Consider the following 24,138-nt stretch of genomic DNA (forward strand, 5'->3'; position numbering starts at 1 on the left):
AGCAGGAACCTCCACATCAACCTCTTTGCTTGCCCAAATATAGATAGGGAAGTTAATAAATTCAGAGTATCTCTTCACCAGTTCCTGTGAAAAAAAGTAGCTATTAAATCAGATGTAGCAGTAGATTGACCTATGATATATTGAAAATAGATGTTGTAATATAATATACAGAACTGTCTTTTCTTTGTTTCTGCTCTCTATTAAACTATAAGAAACATATTAAGACATGTGCTGGTTTCATAAACCAATTTAAATATTCACCCTCTGAAAATATAATTTTAACTCACAAGAACTTAACCTTCTTATGAACGCAGTACTCCATAGAAACACTACCCCTACTTTTTTTTACGTTAACCCCTACTTAATAGTTAATATTGTATATAATTATTACAAAAATGTAAATACCACATGCATTCACTGCAGAAACACCTGTAAATCATTCTCACACGCATTCACTTCAGAAACACATGTCTTAAGCACCCCAGAGAGTTATAAAGAAAATATAAGACACCAAATTTTGATTTATAACCATCGATAAAACCTAAAAATTTTTAAGCATGAACAAAGCCTGTAGGTAATATCACTGGCTATAGATGCACAGTACAGATCAAGGAAGAACTATGTGAAGTAAAACAGAACACATGTAATTTTAAACTCAAGCAACTGACTGTAAATAAAGTGATAGTTTGGTGCATACTTTGAGCTTAAACTCTTCCAAGTACTCCCCAGCTTCTTCTTTGAGGTGTAATCTAATCTCTGTTCCACGTCCTAGTGGTTCGTTCCATGTATCTTCTGAAATTGCAAATGCGCCATCGGCTTTTGATTCCCATACATACCTGAAAGTCAAATAATTTCAAAAATCAGTTGGTTGGGATGAAAATTCCAAAAACATCCACCACATACCAATCAGAAAAGCAATGTCAAGTCTAAAACACTCACTGTTTGTCATCATTATTCTTGCTAATAACTTCAACATAGTCAGCCACAAGATACACGGAGTAGAATCCAACTCCAAATTGCCCAATTAGATTGAGATCACCACTTGTCTGCATTTTCTCAACAAATGCTGCATGGACACATAGTTCCATTTAAAATCTTTAACACCAAAATCCAAGCAGTAACCATTTCAGCAAAGGCGCCAAAAATATATATACATACCTGAAGTTCCAGATTTTGCTATGGTCCCCAAATTCTTTACTAAATCCTCCTTTGTCATACCAATACCTCTATCTCTAATAGATAGAATTTTCTTTTCCTTGTCTAACTTAATCTGCAGTAGTAAGTAACACCATTTAGTTAAACGAAATAAATCATTAAAATACCAGCATTTCTTAGGTGGTCATCATAAAAATAAAAACTATTGAGAAAAAAACTAATTAAATAAAGATATAACAATTAAACTAAGGCTTCTTTGGATAAACAACTTATTTAAGTGCTTATAGGCTTATGTACAAGTTATTTTTTCTAACCCAAGGTAAAATAAAGTCAAATTGTTTTTAAGCTACTTTCATAAACTATCCAAGATAGCTAGCTTATGAACATGTCATGACATGTTTTGATAAGCTCTCCCAAAGAGACTCACAAGTTCTTATGTCAAAAGATAAGTTCAAATAGCCAATCCAAACATGTCTTAGATGCTTAAATTAAACATTTAACAATACTAATTCTAAAAAAAAATTTAACAATACTAACCTGAATGTCAAGTTTGGCGTTGTCACCTTCACCCAAAATGTCCTTATCAGTGAGGGAAAGGAACCTAATCTTATCCAATGCCTACAATACAATACAAAATAGTCATCAATACAAAGTTCAATTTCGTGTACAAAATTAAAATGCAAGAACTTTCTAATTCCAATTGTAACTAAAGAGCATATACATAATAAATACGTAAAAGAGAAAACGAGCTTACGTCAGAAGCGTTTGAAATAAGTTCCCTAAGGAAGATATCTTTGTTACTATAGAGTGAGTTAATGATAATATCCATAAGCCTTGAAACTTCCGCTTGAAACTCAAACTTCTCCGCGTTACTCCGAAGCGATCGCTTCGAGATCGACTCCGCCTCCCTTCATTCACACAAATTCAGATTCCAAATGACAAAATCAATCCACAGAAACAGAGATCGAAGATCATACAGATTTATATACCTCTTTGCCACATCTGAATCGGTTGAAAGTCCATGTGGAACAGCACCGATCTTGTCTTCCACCTTAGGTGGATCTACAAGCTCGTCGGAATTATCTTCCGCATTCGCCTTAAGCTTTTGACCTAACGAACAAATTGTAGATGCGTAAACGAGTTTGAACTTCGAAAGAAGATTGAGGTGTGAATAGCAACAACAAAAAAACGGTGTAGAGTTAGTAAAGTAATAATGCATATACCTTGATCTGCAAAGAGAAGGAGAAGAGATAGTAGAAGAAGAGCGGAAGGGATCGTCCACTTCCTCATCGCAGTGAGTGTTCACAGTTTCTAGTAGCTTCCAACAGGTTCCGTTTTGTTAATAGGTTGAAGATTCGTTATTGCCTTCTTACATTTATATATGCTCTCTCATTTATTTGTTGTAGTAATAATACCGTAATTGTTACGGGAAATTCTTTGCTGGGATGAGCAATGGGAGCTGTCCGTTTTGCCAGCGTGGAAGGTCTGACGGTGTTTGATAGCTTATGTGCCACGCGGCAGCTTTTTATTGGTTTCATCTGCTTCCTACGACGTGGAGATGGTAATGTAACTAATGTTATTAGAAGATGGGCCCATGAGACGACTCAAAAATCCAAGTCCACCATTGCCGTATGGAATATCTTGTGCTTACGTGACAAGGCACTTCTCCATTGGTTCTATTTTTTGATTTATACGTGGAATAATTCAATCATTTAATCAGGTCAAATCAATGAAATGTATGTTTAATTTAGCCATAGAATTAGTAAAATCACTTATAAACTACTGTGTGTTAGTTTAGATAAAATTAAAAATGCACTAAGAGTGTTACGAACTTTATTTTTTTAATTATATTTTATTATATGTTTGTTGATTATCGGATTAACATAGACTTTTAGGAATAAGAAGATTCAGATAAAAAAAATATTATTATATATGAGTAATGTTCAAAAATCAATTTACATATATTTATCATTTTTTTATAGATAGAAAAAAAAATGTATTTACATTTTAGTATTAAATAATTGGATTTTAATTGTTGAATAGCGATTATAGGTTTTTAGTAATAAGATTATTAAGATAAAAATAAAATAGCATTAGTAATAAGATTTTGCTAATTAATGAAGTCATTGTATTAACAAATATGACGACTCTACATAGGACAGCCTTTGTGGAACGTGGCTTGCTTTCATTGGCTTTCTCCTCTAATATGATGAGACATTTCCATTGGTTATATTATTTTCATTCTAAGTGGAATAATTCTTTGATAATAATTTGACAAAATATTAATTTTATTTTGGTTCATAAATCAAATGATAAATATTATTTTCAATTCACACATATAAATTAAATTGAAATTTTTAGAATTTAAATTCAGATAATTAAAATATTCAACTTAAAAATATTGATATTATTAATTAAATTAGATCTGACAAAAATAAAATTATCAAATCTTACTTAGTAATAAAGTGATAAATAATATCATTTTTATTTTTATTATTATTAATTTTATTTGCGCAACAATTGTTTTTATACTTAAGAAATAAAAGAAATAATTTTGAATGATTTCCATAATCAAAATGCAAGATGTGAATAAAAAATTTATAAAAGCACACATAAAATAAATAATTTATAAGAGCAAATAAGAGTCCAATTATCTCATTTCAGTTGTGATTTGAAAGGATACTCAATCAATTTAAGTTATTTCATGTATCACAAAATCTCAAATCAACTCTTAAATTAATGACAATTCCTATTTGTTGTCATTTAAAAGAATTCTCAATCAATTAAAGTTATTTTATGTATAACAAAAGCTCAAAATAGCTATTAAAAATTAATGACAATTCATGGTTCAATAACTTCTTTTGATTAACCAAGATCCTTAATTTTGTAGGTGATAAACAACTAGGTAAAATCGTCGAAACATATTCTTTTGTTTTGATTATTATGTTTATCATGATAAATCACAATTTTTTATTTATATTACCTATTTTCCAATAGTAAATATAAACCCTAAATCATTGTGATAAGCATGTCCAAATATTGAAATAAATCAAAGTTCCTTAACATAAAAATAATTTTGGAAATAAATGAGAATCAAAAGTACATAATTAATTTGGTTTTAGGAGGTTCATAATTAAATGAGAATCAAAAGTACATAATTAAAAGCAATAATCATAAAATATTGTTCCCAAGCGTAAATCATCAATTCGGTACCTTCTAATATGAGTAGCCATTAACTAGTAGTAAGAAATTCCAAAACATCTCTTAGTCATTGAAATAAAACTATGAAAAAATATTTCGTTAGTCAAAAAAATAAAAGCATAAACGTTTAATTAAATACAAGAGCTAAAATAATATTGAACCAGATCAATTAACTTCTAAAACAATATAATGACCAAATTAATATAACTAAGACAAGTACAAACAAATAACGTACCAAAAAAAAAAAAGTACATATGATGAAAAGTTATGATTATCTCAAATTATATTTGCAGACAATCAATTTTTGTAGACTATGCTTGTATATGTTTTAACAATTAAATGTGTTAGAAACTAATAATGTATTTGTCTCAATAGTCTAATCTGAATTCATCGCATGATATAATATGAATTGAATTCATTCTCACTAGATCGACCTCTATGTTTAGTAGTTGTCGACTTGTAGTAAATCTAAGTGTTTGAAATGATCATCAATTATATATAGACAACTATTTAAAATCAACCATGTAACGATCAAACACACCCCTTTATTAATTATACTATATATTAACCATTTGGGCACATTTATTTATTTACTATTTGCTTTTATCTCTCTTTCCCCCTCACTTTTTCATTGCATTTATACATTTCAAATTGTAAAACTTATTAGTTTTCCTCTTACATCAACTTTCAATTATTTTGTTTTTCCTTACTAAAAAAATTAAGCATGAATTCTTACATTAAAATTGTAAAAATAAAAGTTAATATTAAAATATTCTAAAGTAAACTTCCTTAATAAATAAAAAAATATGAAAAATTATATTTGTTATTGATATATATATATATATATATATATATATATATAACGAGATAAATATTTTTTATTAATACTTATAAAAATAGAACAAATATTTGTCATCGATAAATATAAAAAATATGAGATAAATATAGATTATTGATATATAAAAAATATGAGACATATATTTGCTATTGATAAATATAAAATAAAAAACATAAGACAAATATTTATGACTAATAAATATAAAAACACCAAACAACTATTTTTTCTTGATACATTAAAAAATAAAGGACACATATTTTTCATCGATAAATATTAAAAAAACATAAAAATAATATTTAGAATCGATAAATATAAAAACACTAAACAAATATTTGTTATTGATCCATAAAAATAACAGAGAACAAATATTTATCACACAAGTTTATATAAAGACATGAATATAAATATTTGTAAGTGATAAATATATAAAAATAAAAAAATATGGGACGCATATAGGTTATTGATACATAAAAATTACAAGACACATATTTGTCAATGATAAATAAGAAGAAGAAAAAAAGAAAACCAATATTTATCATTAGTAAACATAAAATCTGGACAAATATTTATCATTGATACATAAAAAACATGACACATATTTTTTAAAGGTAAATTTTTAAAAAACTAATGAGATAAATATTTATCATTGATAAATATAAATAAATAAAAATGAGAAAAATATATAATCAATAATTGACAAATATAAATAAAATAAAAATTATAGGTCAACTATTTGTCATTGATACACAAAAACAACACATAATAAATATTTGTGATATATATATAATACGAGATAAATATTTATCGCTGATGAATATAAAAAGGCGGAACAAATATATGTCATTGGCACAAACAAAAATATGGGATGCATATTTAACAATGGTAAATATAAAAAACATGAGATAAATATTTACCACTAATAAACCTAAAATAGCACATGACAAATATTTTTTATTATTACATAAAAAAAAATACGTGACACATATTTGTCACTAATAAAAAATTAAGGGTAAACACTTAACTCTAATAAATAAATAAAAACATGAGATAAATATTTAAAAAATAACTAATATTTATCAGTGATACATAAAAATAATACAAAACAAATATTTATTACGAAAAAATATATAAAAAATGCAGAATAAATATTTATCACAAAAAAATATTTAAAAAAACACATGAAAAATATTTATTAATGATAAATAAAAAAATATAGGAGAAATATTATAATCGATAAATATAAAATAATATAGAATAAATATTTTTCATTGATACATAAGTACAACACGAGACAAATGTTTATATCTATATATATATATATATATATATATATATATATTTATAAAATCATGAGATAACAACACAAGACAAAAATTTGCCATGAATGAAATATAAAAAAAAAATATAGAACAAATATTTGTCATCGATAAATATTAAAATTACATACATAATAAATATTTGTCATCAATAAATATAAAAAAAATTACGGGATCAATATTTATTATTGATATGTAAAAAAAAAACATGACATATATTTTTTTTTTGATCAATTTATTAAAAAAAGTTGTGAAAAATATAGGTCATTAATACATAAAATAAGACAAGACAAAATATTTTTCAGTGATAAATCTAAAAAAGCATGAAACAAATAACAAATATTTATTATTAAAACCATACATGAGACATATTTGTTTCGTTAAATAATTAATTAAAATTAATGTTTTTTCTTAATATTTTATGCATAAAAGTGAGAACAATTGTAATACATTAACTATAAAAATAAAAAAATATACACGAGACAATTATTTATTATAATTAATTAATTAAATTTAATATTTTTGTTCAAGTGGTACTACTCCAGATATTGTGGGCCAACATAACAACCAGACCACGATTAGTTAAATATTGTTAATGTATTTAATTATTTTTTTTCTTTACATTTTATAACAAAGAGCAGGAAATAATTAATTTTATTATTCATTTTTAGATCTTACACAATGACTTCTTAGAAGAAAATCAAATTAATTTCAAATTTGTGACAGTTAATCATAATAATTTAGTTCGTGTTTTTAAAATAATATGAAGTCACTTGTGTATATGATATATGACTTTTGTAAAAAAATTAATCGTATCATGAGTTTTTAATTTCATTAACAATCACGATTTCAACTATCTATATATTGTCGATCAACTTTTATTTTAAGTTTAACTTAACATTTGTCTTTATTGCATAATAATTTAGTTGTGTATATTTTAACGTTATAATATCGCGTTTTGATTAGATCAATTATAAGTTGTTAACAATATAACATTATAATTTATTTTAATATTTTTACAAAACACTTAAAAAAAAAATTATGTAACTATCAAATTCATCCAACTATTTAAAATAAAATCTCATAATTATTCATATGATATTTAACTATTCGTTTTATCCACAAGATAAAAAATTTAAACACATATGAATGCATCGAGTCTCTTAATAGTTTATAAAAATAACTTATAATACATTTATGAATTATTTCCATCTTATTTCATAGAGTTGTCTAAATAACTTATAGAATGTTTTTTAATTAATTTTTTTAGAGTTTATCATTGTTCTTTATTTGATCATAACATATAATTTATAATGCTTAATTATAAATTATTTCAACATGTAGACCAAGTGGGGTAACTTTATGAGCAATATTTTAAAAATCATATTATACACATTATACATTACCAAATAATAATAATAACAATAATAATAATAATATATAATTCATATTAAAATTGCCTAAATATCATATTAAATAATCATATTATCGGTAAAATCTACAAGTAAATTTGCTGTATTAGACATTTCGGGTGCCAGCGCTATTTATTTCTAAACAATTTAATAAAATTAATATAAAAACAAATGATAAATAAATTATATTTTGGATGTTTTATATTTTAAATGTTTGGAGTATCAGATTTTTTAAAAGTAATAATTTGTTCTGAGTATTTAAAAGTTAAAAAATTTGGTAAATTTCAGACATTTCAGATAGAAAATACCGGTAAAAAAATTATGTTTTGATTTTTTTTTTAAATTAAATATTCGAAACATGATTTTGGGTTTAATTTTTTTAATCTATTCACTGTGTTATGAATTTTTCAAAGTTTCGAACAGAAAAATCCAAAAAAACTTATGATACAATTATGGAATAAAAGAGAGCAAAAGTGAGATTTAATTTTTTTTATAGAGAGATGAGATCTAGACGAAGGGTATTTAGTAGATTTTGTCTGAATGCATATATGTATTTTTTTAATTTCAATTTGGTTAAATTTCAGAACGTGATTTGAACTTTTAACCATTATTAATTTATTATTAGGTGATAGTATTACCTTTTAGTTCAAGGGGCAGGGGCAGTGGCACTAACATAGTCTTATTTAGTGATTTAATTTGAAAAAAATAATAAGTTTACTTAGTATGTCGATTATTTTTTTGATGTATCGTTTAAAAAAATTTAATACAATAAACTGATTTTTGGCCAGAATAAATTAAGTAATAATAATAATAATAAATAAATAAATAAATAAATGGTTTTGTTTTGGACAGACCTTCACATTGAAGGCCCATCAAAGCTTAAAATTTTAGTACGATTATTATATAAGTGCAAGTACATAGAACTATGAGAATTCTACCACTTACTATTATCAAATATATAAAAGTATGATATTGTTATTTTTTAACCCCTACTATTTGATAGTAAAAAAAAGTTAAAATTATTAACATTTTGACCATTTCAAAATTTTGAATTTATTTTAAAAAATTATAGAAAAATTATATTTTGAAAATTTTGTGTGTGCTCATCAAATTTGTTTTAAAAAATTACATTTAAGAAGTTTCATACTCATCTAAAGTTTTAAAATTCTTTTAAACTTTGAAAATATTGTATTTTTGAATTTTCATATTCATTCAAAATTTTGAAATTGTTTCAATTTTGTATAAAAATTGTATTTCAGAAGTTTCACATTCATCCAAAGTTTTTAAATTCTTTTTAACTTTTGAAAAAAAAATTACATTTGGGAAGTGCCGCATTCATCCTTAGTTTCAAAATTGTTTAAAATTTTTGGAAAATTATATTTCAAAAGTTTCACATTCAACCAAGTTTTTTAAATTTAAAAAACATTTAGAATTTACATTTCAAAACTTTTACATTTATCCAAATTTTTTTAAAAAATTACTTGTATTTCAAAAAAAAAAAAAATCAAAATAGTTAAACAAAACAAAAATGTATTTTTCATATACTTTAGAGAAATGAAATGTGCATAGTAGACCAATGACTTCTCTCACTCTCATCCAATAAGAATGAAGTATTCTCCTATTCTCTCTCTTTATTCTCTATACTTCATCTAATTATAAATATAAGTAAAAATCAAAATATATTTGATTCAAATTTTGAGTTAAATATATATTAACTTTTGTTTGTATTTATGATTGAGTGAAAAATGAGTGGAATACTTTTTATCCTGTACTTTACTTCAGTTAGCGTTTCTCCTCATTTATGTTATTAAAGATCCCGTCAACCAGTTTATAGTTTTGTAATAATAAACTAAAATTGATTAGTTTTTTAAAATAGAACTTTAAATTTGTTGAAGATGATGTAACTTAGTTGATTTTTTCTCTATTTTTGTACTCTTTAATGGTAAGTAGGACTCTTTAACTGTGAGAATGAGTTTTACCCTTTTTCGAGAGAGAGTTTGTTTATTTTCTTTTTACTATATAAATAGGTTTATTATTTTTTGTAAATAATTTTTTTTCTTTTAATAAATTTGAGGTATATTCAGTAATTTTTCTCTGCTTTCATCGTGGTATCACGAGCCTTCATCCCAATCTTTGACCTTCTCTTCTTTCCTTCGATTTTTTTTCTCTGCAATGTCTCTCACTGAATCATCTTCTTCGTTCGAACTACCTTCTCCGCCTCCACAACCTACATCGCAGGCCATTCCGCAAGCTACTGTGGCGCCGATTCACAACTACCAACAAGACACATTGAATTTTTCTTTATGCATCCCAATGATAATATTGGCCTTGTATTGGTGTCTTCTGCTTTATTGAGGTGATAATTATCACTATTAGTCAGATCGATGCTTGTTGGTCTTTGTTCCAAGAACAAATTAGGGTTTATTAATGGTTATTTATCTCGTCCAATTGATGACAATCGTCAATGTCTTGCTTAGGACATATGCAATATCATGGTTATGCCACAGATGAATCACTTATTGGAGCTTGAAATTGCGTAGAGTGTTATGTGGATGGACACTGCATTTGAAATCTGTAAAGAACTCAAAGATAGGTATCATCAAGGAGATGTTTTTAGGGTTTCTGATATTCAATAAGAAATTTACAATCTTCGTCAAGGCGACACCAATATTACCACTTATTACACTCGATTGAAGAAATTTTGGCAGGAATTGGAGAATTTTCGACCTCTCCCTATGTGTTATTTCTCTAACAAATGTTCTTGTCTTCTTATATCCATTACATTATTCAGAAGGCCATTACATTATTCAGTTTTTAAAGGGTTTGAACGAACAATATTCATATGTTCATTCTCAAATCATGTTGATTGATTCCCTTCCTCATATCAACAAAGTGTTATCGATGCTCATTCAATAGGAACTTTAGTTTCTTGGAACAACTAAAGATTTAAAATTGTTGACTAATTTTTCTAGTTTTGGTCGTGCCAATTCAAGAAGCAAGAATTCTAATCATGGCTAAAGTGATACTAGTAATGGTAAGAGCACAAAAACTTGCATTTTTTTCCACAAAACCGATGACAGTAAAAATGTTTGTTTCAATAAATATGGCATTGTGGCTCATCTTTACAAGGGGTTTGTAAACACTCATACTAATACTTAGAGCTGTCAAAATGGACTACTCGACCCATATAGGGTCAACCCTAACGGGTTACGGGTTTTTTTGGATTGGGCTAAAAAGTCTTGTTATAACATCGGTTGAAAAAATACTACTCGAGCTCGGTCCTAAATGAGTTGCGGGCTGGGCGGGTAACCCACACATTTTTTTTTTTAATATTTTTGTACTCATTATATTTTCAATTTCTTTACGACTATTTTAACTTCAAAATTTTCTTGGATGTCCATTTAAAAAATATATTATGATACACTACTTATGCATTAAGTATGAATGAATTTGAATACTCATTTAAAAAAAATTATGGTGTACTCTTTATACACAAAATAAGTTTGGATTTTTCAATTAACACGGACTCAATTCAAAATTTTCAAAACAACACACAAATGAAATTAAGTTCAAATTGTCTAAAAGTTAGAGATATTATTTAACATAACACAAATGCATTTAGATTTGTCTAACATAACCCAAACTCAAACTAAATTCAAATAAAGTGCTACATAGTTCTAATGTGACTCTAAAATAAGTATTTTTAGACTCTTTGAGCAATGTTTACATTTTCCAAAGTGTTTGATGATTGTCCACTTAAGAAAATAAAAAAATTAATTATTAAAAATATATAACCAACTAAAGATAATATTATATCACAAAAGATTATATATATATATATATATATATATATATATATATATATATAACCAACTAAATGCGTTGTGTATCTTTTGAACCTTATTTTAGTGGACTAGTTTTACTATTTTTTTTTTTTTAAATTGGTTATGCAGGTAGCGGGCAACCCTAAATGGGTAACGGATTTATTCGGATCGGGATAAAAAGCTCTTGAAAAAATCAGATTGAAATTATAAGGCTCAATCCCTATATTTTAGCGGACTGGGCAGACTGGCCCATTCGGGCTAACCCATTTTGATAGCTCTGCTAATACTGATGATGACATTGATGACGACACCAAGTCTGTTGCTTCCACTACTTCACATGTTGATGCTACACATTCTGGGTTTACACCTAACAATAGAAAGCTCTCTAAGCATTTCTTCAGGGCAATTCTTCTTCACAAAGTCATCATGTGAATCATCTCACTCCCCTTAGAAATGATTCAAGTATTGTTTGTTCTTCTTGTAGTACATCTAAATTAAGTTCTATATTTGACACAAGAGCTATTGACCATGTTTCTACTCTTCAAAGTTTTACCAATCTTTGTGTAAAATTTCTTCCATTTTTTGAAAATTGCCTAATGGCTCTTTCGTATCTGCTAACTATACTGACACTATTTTCTTCTCTAATGCTTTCTATTTGAATGATGTTTTGTATATACCTCACTTTTCTTGCAATTTGATTTTGTTCCTCATTTAGCTTTGCATTTACATTGTCACCTTATATTTGATGTCAAATATTGTCTGATACAGAACATTGAATCCAAGAGGATGATTGGTGCAACTGAGATTCACAATGGTCTTTACCTTCTCACTGTCCCTTTTGTCTAATCATCCCCCCTTAAGCATGCTATTCATTCTTTTAATATTAATGTTGGTATCCATTGTCCTAAATCCCTTAATGTTTGGCATCTAAGGTTTTGCAACCCTTTTCATCACAAACTTGTGTATATTCATAAGCTTTTTCCTTTTGTTCATTGTAATAAACCTTCTATTATGTGTGACACATGTTTTGTTTTGCGAAGCAAAATCATTTACGTTTTCTAATAGTAATACTATTATCGTTAATTGCTTTGAGTTGATTCATATGGATATATGGGAACCTTTATTGGTTCCTTATATGTTTGATTAAAAATATTTTTTTAACTATGGTTGATGACAAAAATCATTTTACTTGGATATTTCTCATGAAACTTAAGTCATAAGCCTCTAATCTTGTTAATAATTTTGTTACTTTAATTCAAAATCAGTTTAATTCTACTATCAAAACTATTCAAACTGATAATGGTGTTGAGTTTATCATTACTGACTTTTATAGTTCAAAAAGGATAATTAATCAAACTTCGTGTGTTGCTACATCCCAACAAAATGGAATTGTAACACCAATATATTTGAAGTGTTGTTCGTGCTTTGCTTTTTCATGCTCACCTTTCACTTTGTTTTTGGGGTTATGCTATCAACCATGTTGTTCCCTTGACTAATGGACTTCCTGCTAGGTTTCTTAAGTTTCAAACTCTTTATGTGTGTGTGTATATGATATTGCTCCTAGAAAATCTCTTAGGACCATTCACCCACCGTCTTACTTGTAAGATTACTATTGTGAGCTTTCTAAAGGTAAATATATAGTGAATTATATTTCTCTTCCCAAAGGTACTTTTTATCCTCTCTCAAATTTTATTTCTTATGACAATTTACCTTCATTTACGTTTAAATTTTTTTGCAAATTTTCAACCTGCCACTTATGCCAAGGCAATGGAAATTGTCCATTGATAGCATGCTATTCAAGCTGAATTAGTTGTTCTTGATAAAAACAACACTTGGACACTTACTTATGTGCCTCTTCATAAAAAGACCAACAAGTGTAAGTGGATTTTTAAAATTAAGTTTCGAGTGTTGATACGTAGAACATATAGAAATGAAATATCATGCCATCCGCAATAAAGTTAAATCTAGAATGTTGTGCTTGAAACCACTCAGTTCCAAAAACCAGCTTGCATACATTTTAACAAAGTCTCTACAACTTGAATGAGTGTCAAAGATGGTGTAACGTAGTTTATATTTCTCTACTTTCATCATGAAAGTAAACACATTCTAGATTCAACTTTCATATGGATGATGTGACTTAGTTTATTTTTTCTCTATTTTTTTACTTCTTTTTAATAAATAAAGTTGTTTAACTCCAAGAATGAGTTTTCTTCTCCTTCTAGAGAGAGTTTGTTTTTTTCTTCTTTCCTATATAAATTGAATTATTCGTTTTTGTAAATAATTTTTTTTAATAAATTTGAGGTATATTCAATAACTTCTTTTTTTACTTTCATCTTTAATGAAAACACTTTCAAAATTCAACTTTCACAAAATTTATGTTTAAAAGTTAAAATTCATTTTGATAATTATATATTTAAAAACAACTTTGATCCATACATTACGAACACAATGAATTGATAAAAATTATTTTTATATAAATAAATTCAAACATAAATAATTTTCCATTCAATTTAATTTCAACCAAAATTAATTCCATCAAAAACAATTTTGGTCACCATTTATCCAAAACAAATCATATTTTTTTTTTAACTACAAATCTAAAAATGTAATTTTGTTAAACTTTGCAGTAGCCGCAATTGACAGAATTATGAAATTAGTTGTGAAGTTATGAAACTTTTAGTGATTCACCGATGGAAAAATCTAAAATGAAGTACTACGAAGGAACGTGATTAATTCCTGAGTCACCGCTAACACAGGAAACATTGATGAATGTCACGCAATTCGCAGCAATTGTTGCAGTGAGCCATACCCTACCACAGTTTCAACGTGACCAAACACGACAAAACACACGATACTTTGTTTTCCCGAAAAACGATTCTCTCGTCTTCTTGTTATTGAGATAGAAATTATGGCAACATATATAGAGGACGACAAATTCATGCACACCAAAAGAGAAAAGATGAAACCATCTTATTAGAAAGTTATTACTTATTAGAACTAGTAGTATTAGTTAAACAATGGTGACAAAAAGGAATAAGCAAAGTAGTTGAAGAGCCACGTCGTGTTATGGGGTCACATGGTGTTATCTCCATGGCGTCACAAACATCAGCAATCACGTCTCATAACGTTTTAGTTTGGTTTTACCTGAATTTGGTGTATAATTTATGCAAAATTACACTTTAATAGTTTTGGAAAAGTGATGAGAGAAGTGTTAATAAATGTCTACTAACAAATTAAAAAAGAAAATAAATAATTGAAATTGCATATTCAATGTTTAAAAATATTCAAAAGTGATTTTTTTAAACACTTATTAGTATAGTGATATAGACACCAAAGTTAATAGTTCAGTTTTTTATTTATTTATTTATTTTCAATTGTTATTAGTACAAAATAGAGTTTTTAATTGGTGATATTAAATCAATTATCTACCATTCAAGTTAATAAATGAGACAGGTGTATCTTTAGTATTAATATTATATAATCCTTTGAATTAACATGAGACAAATATCTTTAATATTAATTAATACAAATATAACGAAACACTGACACTTTTGTAAATATATAAAATTTACTGCAGTTATAACACCAACAGACACGTTTTCTTTCATCTCAACTCTTCATTTCCATTCATTTCTTACGCTTCATCTTCCTCTGTATTGTTAGTCGGCGCAGTTAGTTCGTTAGTTGTCGTCGTCACTTGTGAATTATGTTATCGCAACTTTAAACAGAGCCGACATAAGAGGAAGGACAAGCGCTATAGGCCTTCTTAAAAAACAAAATTTTTAATTCAATAAAAAAGGTATCAAATCTTTTTTAATGTAAAAAAAAAGCATCATATTCTAATATTATTTAAACTAAAACGGATATAAATTAAATAAAATATTTTATTTTTGTTGCAAATTATTTAATACTCTACTTAGTACAACTAAATTGTTTGAGAAATATTAGTTATAAATTAAAAAATCATGAGACAAGTCCTGAACATATTGTTAACATGAGTTATTGAAGTAGTAAAATGTATACACACTATTTTCTTCTTCAACTAAAATATGAAATTTTTTACATATGAGTTCTCAATGTTTGTCGTAGAACTGTTGAAATGTCTTATTTCATTTTTGAAAAATATAGAGAAAATAGATTTGAAAATGCCATTAATTCTATTAAAGAAAATTTCGATAGTTATTAAAAAAAATATTAATAATTTATTTATTAAATTTTAAAAAAACCCCGTGTAATAATTTTACTTTAGGCCTCATAACGTGTTGGGTCGGCCCTGACTTTAGATTAGTTTCTTTATTTTTTTGAAGGTTAGTTTCTTTATTTTTCAATGTTAGAATTATTTCATAATTTTATTCTTTGAGATTAAATAAAGGTGTTTTATACCGTGTTGGAGTCGATACATTTTTTTTCTGTACCTAGCTTGCAATTCACTTCTTAGATGTGTTTCCGATTCCACATTGTCAAAGTTATTTATTTGTTGAATTTGTTTTGAGATAGGATGACGAGGATGATGCTATTGTCATGATCAACTGAGAGTTTTCTCCATATTTTTGAGATGATATATAATTATATATACTACTTATTTAATCTAATTATTACTCTAGTTAAATCTACATTTATTCATTTAAATTATTTGACATTTGACTACTTCCAATAATTTATTTATCTTCTAATACATTTTATAGTTGATTACATAAAATATACATCGACGTTATGTTACTTTAATAACTTAGCTGTCATAAAAATAATGATGTTTTCCTCTATTTTAGCCTAATTCTATATCTTGATGTTTTTAGGATATGAAGTTTGTCTTGATGCCTTAAATTGTGTAATTTTATTTGGTTATGTGATTTTCAAATGTGTTGCAGATTTTACATAGACGTGATCACAAAAGAGAAGATATTATAAGTTATAAAGGATTAGTCCGATTTAATTTTAGAATATGAGTTTCTTCAACCTTGAAAGGTGGTGTAGACTTATTTTTGTTGATGTTTCTTATCATTGTCAAAACATAGTTGAGGTCCAGTGTTATTAAGATTATATTGTCACATTTAGTAATATGTATCTATTTTTAAGTTGTGTATTTTAAGTTTGTTTACTCTAATTTATATATATATATATATATATATATATATATATATATAAAATATTTTTAAATCAGTTAAGATTTAACCGATTTAATAATAATTATTTTTTTTAATCTGACGTAAAATCGATTTAATAAGTCATTATTAATTTACTTAAAAATGTACTTTTATACTAATGTATTCTTTTTAATTTATTTACTTTTTAGTATATTTTAGATCGATAGAATTCGTATTGTTGAAGGTGTTGACAAAAACAAAAGGAAAACAATTAAATAAAGAAATTAGTTACGTGTATGTTTTTGACCGAATTAATAATATACTTTTTAAAAGAAATTTATTATATACTTTGATATGATTATAACTTTGGATTTAATTGTAATTAAAGTGAATGGAAAGATAACCTCAAAGTGGAATTCCCTTGTTTTGCAAGTAAAGAAAGAAGAAGATAAGAATGACGCACTAAGCAATTTCAAACAACCGAGAAAATGAGGGACCCACTTTCACAATTTTAATATAAGCAATTGGGGACTCTAAAACATTCCCAAGAAGACCACTTTCACATCCCTTACTCACTTTACTAGATTTCAATTTCTCAATTCTTGTTACAATTTTGTTCAATATATGGGTGTTTGTGATATAGTGGCGAGTAATCTAACGATTATCTACGTGGCAGTAACGGCGTTTGTTAAAGCTTATGGGATTTTAAATGGAAGAAACTATAGCGGTGTGTTTGTTGTGACTGTTTCAACATCGTTAGTGGCTTTGATTTTGTTTGCAACCTTAATGATGGATTTGTGCCGTAAGTTTAATAATAAGTTGTTAATTGTCGGCGAACATCATCCTCGTACATCACACCGTGAGATGTCGTGTAAAGGCGGAATTTGTTGGCATGGTGTGGCGGAGCGGTTGCCGGCGTCTCAGGTTCGATTTCAACTTCCCCTCCATCTTCCTCATGTCACTTTGTAAAACAAGTTTTCCTTCTTTTCTTCTCTTTTGTTTGGTTAATTAATGGATTATGGATTGGTATACACATAGAGGGAAAGGGGAAAAATATAAGTGAGAAGGATGGTATACAATGGCGGTTTATTTTTTATTTTATTATTATTGTAAGGAGTCATTTTTGTTTGACAATTAAAAGATATTTTTTTTTGTTGTACATAAATTTTATTATAATTAATTATAATTTTATTATTGGTTAGACAATTAAGAGTTATTTAATTTAATTTAAAGTTTAACAAAATTTATTTATTTTTAAAATTGTGTACAACATTTAACTTTTATGTTTAATAATAAGTTAATGATGTAATTTATTTTTTTAAATGATCAAATAATTTTTTTGGTAAACATAGATGAAAAATGAAGTTTGATTTAATGTTATTTTCTAAATATATGATTAATTTGACTTGAAAAAAATTGATTTGATACAAATGATATATATGATTTATTTAAAATTTTAAATTAAGTTAAATGATCAGCCTAAAAGAATATTAATATTAAATATAATAGAAGTAGTTAACATTTACTTATAGTTTAGACTATAAAACATGACTTTTTGTTAATTATATTCTTGAGATATGAGAAAATATTTGTAAACATCTTCTAAAATCATATTTGTAAATCTTGATTGTAGGATGATTTGTGTCATTGTGTAGATAAATTAATCCATACTCACATATCTAGTAGTATAATATAAAGAGAACTAGCTACCGAACATGCGGTGTAAGTGGTAAATGTACAATGTAGATGAATATTTTAAATTTAAAATATTAAGTTGAATTATTTTTTCCCCTCTTTTTTGGTATTATAGAGGGCAAAAGTTCAACAACAACGAAAAAACTAGTTGAACATTTTTAGGTATCTAACCTCTGAAAATAATTTAATAAAGACTACCAAAAAATTTCACAATAAAACAATGGCTCTAATGAAATACTAAAGATAGCAAACCAATCAACACAATTGTCGTCTTTCCTCTGTGTGTGACAACCCAGTTCAATTCTTATTTATAAAGAAAAAAAAAACTCAAAAAGTAACTTGATCTATAGTGATGATTTTTTTATGGAAAATTATTTTATAATATAATCTTACAAATACGTAAATTTTTTGGTGGTGCTTTAATTTATATTTTATATATAGTTAAGTAAAAGTTATTATGGCTTTTTTTCTAGTTAAATATATATCTAATAAAAAAATGTTATTTTTTAACAAAATGATAAAAAAAAGTTTAATAAACGATATAACATTATTAAAATATTACAACTAATATTTGATCCCAAATATATATATAAAAACCAAACTTTTTCTTTAGCAAATATATAATGCAAACTTAAGACATCTATAACGATGGTATTTTCTTATTTAACATCAATTTAATATGGAGACAAAAATTTGAGTACTTATAAAAAAGGTTGACAATATAAGCATTATCTTCTCCTTTTTGTCACTTATATGTAATAAATTGTGTTAAACTAAATACATATTTAAAACATAATAATATAAAATTATTGTTGAGCTTAATTTAATAATAGGTGTTTAAAGTATCAAGTCGGAGGAAATTAATACTTAATAATATTAATATTAAAAAGATATATTTGCTATCGCGATATTTTAATTTAATTTCAGATAACATTTTAGTTATTTTTTTCTTCTTTTTGATTCGGTCATTTATTTAATTTTAAGTAATAATTTGATCTTTTATGTTTTAAAATGTCTACAATATTATCATTTTTTTTATAAAAATTCAAAAAATTCATCGAAATTTTCAAACAAAACTCATAAAATTAATTATCATCTTCAATATAAAATTAAATTTTATCAAATTCATAACTCAAATTTTTAATAAACTAATATTTTGATTCTTTATTTAATGTTATTGAAGATAAAAATATAACTTTATTTGAATATTTGAGTTATGCATTTGGTGAGTATATGAATTTTTTTGAAATTAATATTTATTTTTGTTTGAAAAATTTAATGAATTTTTTAAATTTATATAAAGAAAAAATAATATTATTTACATTTTAAAATATAAATAATTAAATTGTTACTTATAATTAAACAAAAAATAAAAAAATAAAAATATTATTTAAAATTAAATTAAAGACCTACTAAGGCAATTATATCTATTAAAAATTATATATAAATAATACGTACGGATAGAGTTCATTTAAACACTCCAAATAAAGTACAATGTAATGAATGGTTTTATGCGATATGTTTTTGGGCACTACTTTTGATCATTTATAAAAATAGTAAAATAATATTGGGTACTGATTGAAAGAAAAAGTGGCAGCACCCCCACACTATACTCATATGCATTGAATCTACCCAGGACTCTCCACCTAGTCCCTATACGGCTATACCCACAAACCAATTGATATTTCAAAAAATGCTTTTTTAAGTATTTTATTTTGATTGCAAAGGCAGGGCACATATACATGCCATTCTAATAATTTAATCTGTCATTTTGTAAATATTGTAAAATTTTAAACTTGAGTCACGAATATTTCAATAATGAATATTTTGGATTTTAGAAATTTTTTCAAAAAGGAAATTGGCACGTTGAAAGTAGTTTAGCCACAGTCCATGTGACAATGTTTTAAAAAGTTCAAATTATATTCTGAATTTAAAAAATAAGAAATAAAAATTCAAAATATATTTTTATTAATATGGGATAAAAGTGTTAAGTGAGGTATAAAGTAGATTCTTTATAATATGCGTAGGTTCTTTTAGTGATGGGTCTAGTCACTAATGAGGTTATTGGGACTAATTCAACTATCGAACGCAATGAAGGAAAATCGTAGCAGTTTTAAAAGTTATTCACTTGTTGACTGAAATAAAAGTTAATCAATTAGATAATAGAATATATTGGAGCTTACTTTTTTTTTAAGGATATAAACTTATCTACTTTCTTAGTTTTTTTTTCAGAAACAACAGAGTTAAAAGTAAAAGTAGCTCTCAATACATTTACTTTATCCAAGAGTTTAATGAATTATCCAACTAGATAAGAGAATGTGTTTATATATATGATCATCAGACATTGTCTCAAAATTTGATTCTGCCTCTTATAATTATTTGGTGGTGAATGGTGATTTTGTTAATACTTAGCAGGTCAAAGGAGCTATATGACTCGGAGCTACGATGATGACAGACAGTGGAAGACAATTATTTGCGGTGTTTGATGTTACTAAGGATTCAATACCCTATTATCATCTAGTGGTTCAATTGGGTGATGCATGATGAAGTGAAAACTGTGCTTAATAAGGATTGTATCTACTACTATTATGTACTTTGTCTTTTCTTGTTTCGACAAAAAAGAAGAAAGAATTAGAAACCAACTATAGGGTACAACTGAAAGATCCATGTTTGGACCCCTGACCTAAATTATATTAGGGTAAATATTCAATATAATGTTTAATTTAATTTCTATATAATATCAGTGTAAATGTTTACAGATGCATTTATTGGTGTATTGTTACATTAGAAAATTAATTAGTTTTATTTATTTATTTTTTAGAAGAAATGGTGAATATCATCCCATATATGTGAATATATGTGAGGTATCATGTTGGATCTCAGAATATTTAATATAATATTGTCAATTTTTGTCAATTAAGTTAAAATTTAAGGATAATTTTGTTTATTTACTTATTTGAATTCAAAACCATACAAAACTAAGCAGTTATGATTTCTATCAATGTAGATATTGATTTCATTTAAAAAAAAAATAAAGAAGAAAACATTTATAATTAATTAAAAATTATCATTCTACAATGATTGAATTTTGAATTTTATTCTCTGAAATTACAAACTACTTTTGATTAGTTTTTATTTTTTGACATCTAAACTTATTTTTTATTTTTATCAAATAGGAGAAGAAAACGAAAAAGCAAAAGGCTAGGGCAAAAAAAACTTGCCATCACCACCAAGTTTAAGGTTATTGTGCCAAAACCAAAAACTAATTTTAATTAATTAATTTCCTTAATCCACTCACTCATACTTTCTCTTCGTTAATGTATATAAAATATTTTTTGGTAAACATACAAAATAATTAATAAAACAAACGTATAATAGTTAAAAAAAATATTTAAAATAACATAATTAAAAAATGATAGTTAAATAGAAACAATTAGTTAAGCAATACTATCAATCCAAAAATAAATGCAGGATTGAGTAAAAAAATGTATCATCAACAAGATAATGTTGTTTGTGTCTTTGTGAAAAAAAAGCTGATTCTATAATAAAATTTGGTAGCTGATTCATTTAGTTATGGAATCTTAAGTGCACAAATAGGGAAAAATTCATTGGAAATGAAACCAAATGCATAATTAAAATCATGAATCATCCAGGACAACTCGTATCAAGTTAGCTTGTATCTTATATAAGCGGAAAAGTTTTGAACAAAAAGCTTTCTCTTTACATGTTATTGCTATGATAATGAAAACTCACTAAAATCAACTAAATTTGTGAGCATGTACTCAAGTACCACTAACAGTGATAAACATGATACTGTGCCTATAATTTTTTTGAAATGAAAATGAGATTACAACTACATATGCCAAGCTTTCTGTGCCTGTAATGGCTTTCTATGAAACTGCAAGAAAAGAAAAACAGAAGAAATAAAGCCTAATTTTCAACCTTTGCCAATAAATATCATGAATCATAAAACATCCATCACCCTCCACCTGTTTATTGGTTCTGATTCTCCTCCTCTTGCCAAGGGATTTCGATGGATTGGCGAATTCTTCCGGACCATTTTAGGTAATAATATAAACTTCAATTGGTAGGCTATATCTATGAACAGATCAGAAGAGACAAAAACATATATTAGAGCTACTTCCACGGAGGTTGCTGATGTTTGTAGCCAAATGGATAGGTTTCCCAGCAGCTACCATCTGGTTCTTTTCGTTTCGACCCAACCCCTGAACTTGAGGATTGTGGAAGGGTCCTTAAATGTTCCTCCATAGCTCTGCTCTGACTAGGAGAGAAAAATGGCCTTGCAGTCAACACATCTCTATTCCCACCATCAATCGACAAGCCAGAGTTAAGATCAAAGTTGGGACGGGAAGGTCGGACACCATTTAAAGCAAGTTGTGTACCAGTCATACTCATAATATATGGAGGCTGCGCGTAAGATGACAGGACGGTTGAGGAAGATCCACCAACTTGAGGCACAACTGGAGCTCCTCTTGAGTCCACCATGTATGGAATTGTACCGCCTGATCCATACATGGGTGACGAAAAAGACAAAGGGGGAACTGATGTCAGTCCATTATATCCCATAAAAGTTGAATGATTGAAGGATACTGCAGGTCCCATCCCTGAAACACCACCTGCTCCTGGCATCATTGTAAGATCTATTGCAGGCTCAATAGCCTTGCCATTTGGCAAAGACCACATTTGAGGAAAATGTTCTCTTCTACCAACTTCAACCTTGGCACCTAAAATAGATATAGCAGGAGCATCTGGTTTGGAAAGTCCATATGCTTCAATACTTGTAGAAGATTTAGTAGGCCCTTGGTCCACTAAATCAGTTTGAAAGTATGGTCTGTCATTCAAATCAATGTTTCGAACTGAAGGCTGCATTGATGATGACGACGATGCAGGTGATGGACTCCAATAGCCATTTCTTCCAGAAAAGAGCTGCCCCTCCATCCTCTGATCTGAAGGCTGGGTATCACCATCATCACCAGCACTGTTCAAATCTAATTCAAACCTCCTTGATCTTTTAGGACTATGTTCCACTGATGATTGCCCAGAAGGCAGGCCCGAAGACTCACCAATTTGTTTTACCAATTCTTCTTCACCCCCAGCCACATTCAGATCAAAATCAAGAAAATCCTGCCTCTGTTTGGAAATATCAGAGTTTACAACAGCAGAAACATTCTTCTGACTATCAGAATTTTTACGAGGTGATGCAGGACGAAAGGCACTGGTAGCAGCTGACCCTTTCCATCCAAGTGTTCCTTCAAACTGTAAAGGGGCTGTTGGCAATCCTGAAGTTTGTGCAGGTTTTGAAGCAGAGACAACAGGTATTGGTGTGGTAGATATGGTATTTGCAGAAACATTCATATCATCAGAACCATATTCTTCATTAAGATCAAAGGTACAGAGGCTTTTCTCAGAATTACCTCCTGGGTCTTGAGCTGCTTCAGTCAACTGTGAGGACTCCAAATCAGGGATGCATTCTGGCTCAGCCACAATACCATCCGAAACACTCATATGCCTCTCCTCAGGACATGCCTCAGCAGAGTTGCTTTGCCTGGATGACACCTCCTCGGGTAGGGGACAAGAAAGTTCATTTTTCCC

General features: G+C 27.3%; 2 protein-coding genes and 1 long non-coding RNA gene across 4 annotated transcripts in view; 1 reads left to right on the top strand and 2 right to left on the bottom strand.

Moving 5' to 3' along the window:
* The window catches only part of LOC101497414 (endoplasmin homolog), a 5,365-nt gene extending 2,829 nt beyond the window's left edge, over window positions 1-2,536 (bottom strand). For both annotated transcript variants that reach the window (XM_073367165.1, XM_073367164.1), the window contains exons 1-8: window positions 2,379-2,536; window positions 2,145-2,265; window positions 1,910-2,063; window positions 1,693-1,773; window positions 1,159-1,270; window positions 940-1,066; window positions 698-836; window positions 1-84 (exon numbers count right to left, since the gene is read on the bottom strand). In XM_073367165.1, coding sequence (XP_073223266.1) covers window positions 1-84; window positions 698-836; window positions 940-1,066; window positions 1,159-1,270; window positions 1,693-1,773; window positions 1,910-2,063; window positions 2,145-2,265; window positions 2,379-2,445 — 885 coding nt within the window. In that variant the 5' untranslated portion in view covers window positions 2,446-2,536. The remainder of the gene's footprint in view (window positions 85-697; window positions 837-939; window positions 1,067-1,158; window positions 1,271-1,692; window positions 1,774-1,909; window positions 2,064-2,144; window positions 2,266-2,378) is intronic.
* Window positions 2,537-17,230: 14,694 nt separating this feature from the next.
* Window positions 17,231-21,338, top strand: LOC101498178 (uncharacterized). Its single transcript, XR_012162562.1, has 2 exons — window positions 17,231-17,754; window positions 20,941-21,338. It is a non-coding gene; the product is annotated as an uncharacterized lncRNA (long non-coding RNA).
* An 835-nt stretch (window positions 21,339-22,173) lies between these two features.
* The window catches only part of LOC101498745 (uncharacterized), a 6,350-nt gene continuing 4,385 nt past the window's right edge, over window positions 22,174-24,138 (bottom strand). Inside the window, exon 3 of the mRNA XM_073367469.1 lies at window positions 22,174-24,132. Coding sequence (XP_073223570.1) covers window positions 22,663-24,132 — 1,470 coding nt within the window. The 3' untranslated portion in view covers window positions 22,174-22,662. The remainder of the gene's footprint in view (window positions 24,133-24,138) is intronic.

This window comes from Cicer arietinum, chromosome 4 (genome assembly GCF_000331145.2).
Source record: "Cicer arietinum cultivar CDC Frontier isolate Library 1 chromosome 4, Cicar.CDCFrontier_v2.0, whole genome shotgun sequence".
Lineage (NCBI taxonomy): Eukaryota > Viridiplantae > Streptophyta > Magnoliopsida > Fabales > Fabaceae > Cicer > Cicer arietinum.